This window comes from Cydia splendana, chromosome 16 (assembly GCF_910591565.1).
Source record: "Cydia splendana chromosome 16, ilCydSple1.2, whole genome shotgun sequence".
NCBI classification, from domain to species: Eukaryota; Metazoa; Arthropoda; class Insecta; order Lepidoptera; family Tortricidae; genus Cydia; species Cydia splendana.
The window spans coordinates 5,348,766-5,356,087 of NC_085975.1; the positions used below are offsets into that span (position 1 = coordinate 5,348,766).

The 7,322-nt window shown below is 40.3% G+C and overlaps 1 protein-coding gene across 1 annotated transcript; it reads right to left on the reverse strand.

Annotated features, from left to right (window-relative positions):
• Nucleotides 1–1,185: 1,185 nt before the first annotated feature.
• On the reverse strand, nucleotides 1,186–7,322 carry LOC134797863 (uncharacterized oxidoreductase YjmC-like). Its single transcript, XM_063770214.1, has 9 exons — nucleotides 7,301–7,322; nucleotides 6,267–6,424; nucleotides 5,881–6,069; nucleotides 5,304–5,419; nucleotides 4,799–4,897; nucleotides 3,962–4,048; nucleotides 2,684–2,792; nucleotides 2,165–2,322; nucleotides 1,186–1,389 (listed from the first exon to the last, which is right to left on the reverse strand). Exons 2-9 carry the CDS (start codon nucleotides 6,415–6,417, stop codon nucleotides 1,231–1,233), a joined length of 1,068 nt encoding a protein of 355 aa, XP_063626284.1. The 5' UTR covers nucleotides 6,418–6,424; nucleotides 7,301–7,322; the 3' UTR covers nucleotides 1,186–1,230.

Consider the following 7,322-nt stretch of genomic DNA (forward strand, 5'->3'; position numbering starts at 1 on the left):
AACGTATAATTAAAGCGCCTAAACATACGAAACAAGCAATGAAATCACACTACGTATTTCAGTTCCCAGCACCTAACATCAGGATTCCAAATATTACAGGAAAGGCTTGAGTTATAGTCTCCACGCTGGGCCAATGCGGGTTGGAGACTTCACGTACACAATAAAACAGCTTTAACAAATTGCATAATATAATAAAAACAATAAAGCCCACTTGCACCATTCCACTATCCCGGGGTTAAGCGGTTAAACCGTTACCCAGTGTCAAATTGTACTGGTAACAATGGCAACTCAAGGTTTAAGCGGTTAACCCCGGGTTGGTGGAATAGTGCATGTGGCGCTTAGTCCAATATGTTTTAAAATTATAACTAGATGTTGAGTCAAACTTCTCGTGGTATATTATAGTGTACAATAGACCCCTCGAGATTGGACTCATATGATTCGTTATGACGAGTTTAATTCTGGGAATAAGTAGAGTCGGCAATAAATAAATGTCTTTACTTTTTTACACAAAACAATTCAGCCCATTAAAATTCAGTCTTAAGGGGCCCATTGATTACCAGTTCGCCAGACGATATCAGCCTGTCAGTCAAACGCAAAATTTGACAGATCCGAACAACTGACAGGCTGATATCGTCGGGTGAACTGGTAATCTGTGGGCCCCTTTACATGTCCCACTGCTGAGCACAGGCCTCCTCTCATGCGCGAGTAGGGTTACCAGATGACAGGAATTTTCCTGACATGTCAGGAATTCTGGCCTTTTGTCAGGAATGGGGACGGAACACGAAAATGTCAGGATTTTTTTGAATTGAAAGACTTTTTTATAAGTACCTTTTTATTAACTTAAATTAATACAAATAATAAATTAAATTTATTAAAACTTAAATTAATAAAACGCGGCTATATGAATGTCAGGAAAAATATTCGGAAATCAGGAATTTTGTCAGGAAATTCTAAATTTGTATCTGGTAACCCTATGCGCGAGAAGGCTTGGGTTACAGTTCCCAGCTGGCCCAATAGAGTAAGCGCCACTTGCACCATCCCACTAACCCGGGTTAACTGATTAAACCTGGAGTTACCATGGTTACCAGTACAATTTGACACTGGGATAACGATTTAACGGGATAACCCCGGGTTAGTGGGATGGTGCAAGTGGCCCTAAGAGACTTCACGTACACAATAAAACAGTTTTAACAAATTGTATAATATAATAAAAAAAATAAGGTAAATAAATTACAAAGTCTGTATAGGTTTAACGCCTAGCCGTTTAGCGAGAGACGCACAGGTCTCGATTTGTTTCGGTTCATAGACAATCGTCCCTCTCTTCTTCGTTTGTTCCAAATGAGCACGCTCCTTGTCTCCGGGAGCCAGCACTGGCAGTGAAGGATCGACCTAGAAAAAAAACAAACATAAAGACCCGATATTGATTAAAAATGGTAAGGTAAACGTACTGGTGCTTGACGCGGTCTCAGTACATGTCATCTTGAAAGTTAAGTCATTGTCAATAGAGGTGACAGCAAGGTGTCATCTATTGGGCATTAGCATGTCGAGCACTAGTACGTTTACCTTACTAAAAGGTAAGACTAAAACAAGTTACCATGCTAATAGTTTGCCTAAATTTTCATGTGCCGGGTAAAGAAGTGTACCTAAAATTGACAGACGATCAGACCCCTAGGGCGCCATTCATTTATTACTTAAGACGATTTAGGGGGGGAGGGGGGTCGAACATATCTTATTTTTTCTTACAAGGGGGAGGGAGGGGGTTTTCATAGTTCTTACGTAAGATCACAAAGATGCGATATTTTTAAATTCTATGAAATTATGACGTTTAAAATAATACTTCCACAGTTATTAATGCTATCATATACTTAAGGGTCAAATTTCAAATGAACATTTTTTGCTGTCCCAAGGCTGATATTCCAAGTATATTGAACGAACATGCTTAGCTGAAATGTAATATGTATATTTTACCTGTGTGAAAATTGTATAGTTCAGATAAATAAACTAAACTATATTTGCTAAAGTATTTCTGGGTAGCAGATATTTTTGGCGCGTTGCTTTATCCGCTACTATTGATTCTGACTGAACAGTCATTTCCAATAGTTAAATATTTATAAAAAAAATCAATTCCTTACTTATTTAAAAATAATAATAATAAAATCGTTACCGGTGACAAATTCCTCCAGTGGCTCAGACAGTCCGCGAGGCGGTCTCCGAAGCCGGGGGCGAAGCACCCCGGGTCTATGGCCACGAACATCTGCCCCAAGTTGGGTGGGTCTTCAGGGTTGGTGCCACCCCACGGGCGTTCGTGGCTCGCCTTGGCTCCTAAAACATTTTTGAAGGCAGCGTTTAATTATAAACATTTAAAATGTTATAACCCCCAACGCAATAAAACGAATGAACTGATTTTGATAAAATAGGTTCGCCCGTTTATGAGCTACGGTGGCACAGACAGACACACACACTTAGCGGTTAAACTGGGTCAAACTTATAACACCCCTCAAAAACGACTTACCTAATGACTCTTCAATAGCAATAATCCAATTCAAATTGAGAAATATATTTTCTATAATGTGAATAGCCTGGGAGGAAAATGGAACGTTGGTACGGAGAAGCGTAATAGTCTACTTTCCTCTTAAAGATGCCACTTTAACTCAAAAAATAATAGGAGGTGGAGTTACGTTACCTGAAAGCGAGCTGCAGAACACCTCATTCATGGCGCTGAGGCAGTATCCTTTGTAGCCACCCGTCTTCTCCTCGCCACCTAGTGGGTATAGGTGGCCTGATTCAAAACCCTGAAAAATCACAGTAGCTACATTAGTTATCACAGGAGCGCCGTGCTCGGGTAGACGGGAAGTCTATGGGTTACCCTACACTAGCGTGTTTTCAGCGTCAGCGTCTAGTCAGCGCTATGGAAGATTGCGTTGCTGCGCAGTTGTGCCAACTGCGCCGCAACGCAATCTTCGCTCGCCGCCGACGCTCGGGAGCCGCTAGTGTGGGGTGGCTGTATCTTGCGCGCGAGATACTGTCTCGGCACTCCTGTGCTAAGCCTACAGGGACCCTATTCGACATGTACAACAGTACGGTTACCATCAGTTTGTCTCTGACATAAACGCCGTCGAGAACGTAATTTACTTTCTATACATCTCGCTCGCACTCGCATATTAGTGCAAACGGGATGTATAGAAAGTAAATTACGTTCTCGACGGCGTTTATGTCAGTGACAAACTGATGGTAACCGTACTGTAGGATTTCGCGTCAACTTCAATTCAACAGTTGAAGTTCATCAAGTGCGGATAGTTCATTTGGCACAACCAATAATTTAACAAAAAACAACTTTGTTTTGTTATTACTTTAAGGTTTAGTTTGGTTTGGTTGTCACCTAACTGTGGATTGCTAATGTCAAATTTTGACAAGTAATGATTCGATTCAACGGAAGTTCAACATGCGGCGTCAAAAGTGGCATATCGAATAAGGCCCCAGGACCACATACTACAGCTAGGTGTATCGGCAGAGTTAACGCAGACCGCGCGGTTATCGCGTGATAGTGACAAGATAAAGCTTTCGTTTCTTCGAGTGGCATTAAAAAATTACGTGACATAATTAAGTAGTCCCACGAAAACCTCGTCGCCTCGCTTCGGATTCGCAACGAGATCGGTCACGCCACGCAGAGGGCTTACCGCGAGCCACGTTCGACGTGTTGCCTCCTTGTCACACTTACGTACGAATTTACTAGTGCGACAAAGAGGCAACACGTTGAACGTGGTTCGTGGTAGGCCCTCAGGACACCGTCCATAGGTATATATCAAAGGATTCATTCACCCGCGCCGCACCACTTCACTTCGCGAACGCGTGTGTAGACGCTGCGGTACTTTTGTCTCCAGACAGCGTTGGTATCGACTTTACTGCCTACTTATTTTTTCTTGTTGCTAGGGAAAATAATATTATTATTTAAAACACTTACCACTTTAGGATCGCGTGTCGGTTTCCCGTCCTGATCCATTGCCCAGCCATCAGGCAACGGTTTTCCTTCGTGTATCTTCATCTCTACCTGAAATTTTTATAATTAAAAATATATAGGTGTGTGCAAATTAATTAAATTGTAGAAGAGTTAGTCACGTATATAATAATATATTATGCGCATTGTGAGATTCTATTACCATTACCACTTAGTTACAAATTTATATTCTGAAGATAATTCCAATTGATCGGTTCTCATCATTCCGTTCACTCGCTATATGTCGTTATCTCCAATTATTAATCCATAACGATTATTTATTAGCTTAAAGTCGATACATAAGTTACATAGAAAGGTACCTACTAAAGGTAACTACAACCAGTACTTAGTACCTACCTACATATTGCTTCCCTCAGTGACCTACACTATTCACTTGAACTCCGAGAATTCGTACAGTGACCCCCGTAGCCCCGTCCCTTCACCCTTCCGAGGTCAATGCACGGCTTGACACACACCCTTTCACTTCTTTAGCTAGATTAGCTAGAATATGCACGTAGGTCATATTAGGACTTTTTTAATGTGACGCGCAGACGAGCCGAAGCGGTCACCGTCGCCCATGGACATAAGCAACATCGGAAGAGCCACTTATACGTTACCGACACTTGGGTATACTGAATACCCGCTTCTTGAAGAACCCCATATCGTAACGCAAAGGAAAACCTCTGGTAACTCATTCTAAATTTTGCACGTTCTGGGAAGAAACGAGCGAGATGCCCGCTTATTCTTGGTGTGCCATGTATCTAAAAAGTAGGAATAAGTCAAAAATATAAATTTCCAAATTACCTTTCCCAGAGCAACAGCTGTTGTAGACAAGTCAACAAGTATGGAGTCTCCGCCGCTGGCCAGCGCTGCCAACGCTATTGGGTTCGTGCCAAGAGCGCCCTGAAATTACGAACAAGTTAAGCATATCATTTTCTCTGTTAGAGCTTGGCGAAGGTATGGAAGAGCCAATAATACTATCCCCTCCCCTATAAAACTTAGCAAACCTCTTAAATTTTTACCCCTTTTGAAAAACACGTACGGCAAATGGTTGAATAGGGATAACTATTTTCAAAGCTATCTACCACTCCCTGTCCAAATCTACAGTATTCCGAAAGAACCTTGGGTGCCCCAACCCTCTAAGATATGTACTTCATTCATAATAGGCATATGTTTAGTGAGGTCTTTGATGGTTGTTATTTATGGTTTCCTGTATAAGTAGTAGATCCAAAATTCCTTGTAGATTCGATCATCAGTCTGAACAAAACTTAGCTAATTTTTGATAATAATTTTGTGAATTTCTACTCACGTCTTTGGCCCTTGTAGGTACTAGGAGAGGAGACGTGTTGGTGAAAGCCATACCAATCAAGCCGTGCTTCTCTGCTTTTTGAGCCCACCAACCGGCCATACCGAAGTGGGTAGATCCTGAAATATAAAATGAAAGAATAGCCAGATTACATATAGTTGGTCAAGCAAATCTTGTCAGTAGAAAAAGGCGCGAAATTCAAATTTTCTATGGGACGATAACCCTTCGCGCCTACATTTTTTAAATTTGCCGCCTTTTTCTACTGACAAGATTTGCTTTAAGTAAGTATTTATATGATTATTCAAAAGGGATTAAGGTGCTACTGCACAGCATGGCTCAGTGAACAGAATTTTTGAAAAGTCGTACCGCTTTTGTAGTCGTAGACGTTACGACGACTGCCAAAAACTTAATTAGCAGTCTTGAAGCCTTTCTCTAAGGACTTCAGCGATTTCAATCCCGAGTTTTTGACTTTGAAGTTAATGTCATCTATCGTCTTTGTCGTACCCATACTAGTACACATAACACAAGCCCTATTGAGCTTACTGTGGTATTAGGTCGATAATATTTATTTATTCTTTACCTTTAGTAGCCACCCATCCTACACCAGTCTCCTTGGCTTTCTTGATGGCCAGATCCATGCTGAAGTTGCCAACAGTAGCTCCGAGTGCATTGCCGCCGTCCACCCACGCTGTGCAAGCATTCTCTTTTAGAACTACCGGCTTGCCTTTTGGGTCAGTCGCTCCTGATATTAGATCGTTGACGTAGAATTCTGCAAGAAATCAATTTAAAAGTGAGGCTTTTTGTCATTTTAGATTATTGTTAACATTAGATGCATAGATAATTATGTAATTTTCAGAGAAAGTGAATCTGGAGGAGCCATGAACCTTTTTAGGTTGAAAGACATTTTTGCTTGAATTTACCTTTGCAGGTTAGACTGACTAAAAAGCGAGAGCATTAATAGCTTACCAACTCTATTCAGTCCATGGCTGTAATGTCCCGTAAAGTCCGCTTGTAGCAATAAATCTGTATGCTCCTTCGCCTCATTCTCTGGCACTCCAGTAGCTTGGAAGCACTCTCGCATAAACCTCGATACCTCTTCTACGCGTACCTCTGGCATGATTGAGCTGAAATGAGGGAAAATTGAGGTTATAATATATGTATGTACATATATTATAACCTCAAGTCGGTGATGTAACTTGCGGTTGCTGTAAAGATAGAGGATGTTTTTAATTGCCTGTTAACATCATAATATTATATGATATAATTACTTAATCTATAAAAAGGTCACCCCTCCCGTTGTATTCCGTATCTTCATTTAGACAAATTTTAATGGTATATTTGTCATGGAAAATTTTAATTTATGGGGGCTAAAGGTTAAACATGCAAAAACGGACGACATATATCATCTTCATATTAAATTTACAAAGTATTTCAAATGATGTAGGTACTTAGTTTTAGTAGAATATTAGCGTGTTCATAATAAAATCGCCCTGTCGTAAGGAAGTATCGTATTACTCGATAATTTCCCTTTGCACTGTGGGTTGAGAATTCGATATTGGGGAAGGAACGCATACAGCCATACAGTATGGCATAATCAATTTAATCATGACAATTTATAAAGTTCCTTACGTTTACAATGACAATAAATACCCAAAGAGTATGAATAAGCAGTACAATTCCAGAGATTTAACTGCTTAAGCATTAAATAAAACAAATATGTAGTTAATTTGCTATAGAAAGAAGAATAAACCTACTCGTATCTAAAATAGTATTTTAAATGTTTTGGAACGAAGTTCCCTATCGCACTTGGCGGATGGGGGCTAGGCGAAAAAAAGTGTAAGAGTTTTCCGTCACGACCCTTTCTTAACTTCTTTCCAACCGAGTGTTTCACGACACTCACGCATTTTTTTTATTCGGCATATATAAATACAGACAAGTTCACATGCCTACAATTATATTAATTAAGTTATATATAAGTACAATATTAATAAATAACTTACCACGATGTTGCTGTTCTTGTGA

Coding starts and splice junctions, on each gene's coding strand:
- LOC134797863 (XM_063770214.1), bottom strand. CDS start 6,417: ATGCCAGAGGTACGCGTAGAAGAGGTATCGAGGTTTATGCGAGAGTGC. Junction 5,420..5,880: donor AGGATGGGTGGCTACTAAAG/GTAAAGAATAAA, acceptor TTTATATTTCAG/GATCTACCCACTTCGGTATG. Junction 2,323..2,683: donor GTTCTGCAGCTCGCTTTCAG/GTAACGTAACTC, acceptor AAAATGTTTTAG/GAGCCAAGGCGAGCCACGAA.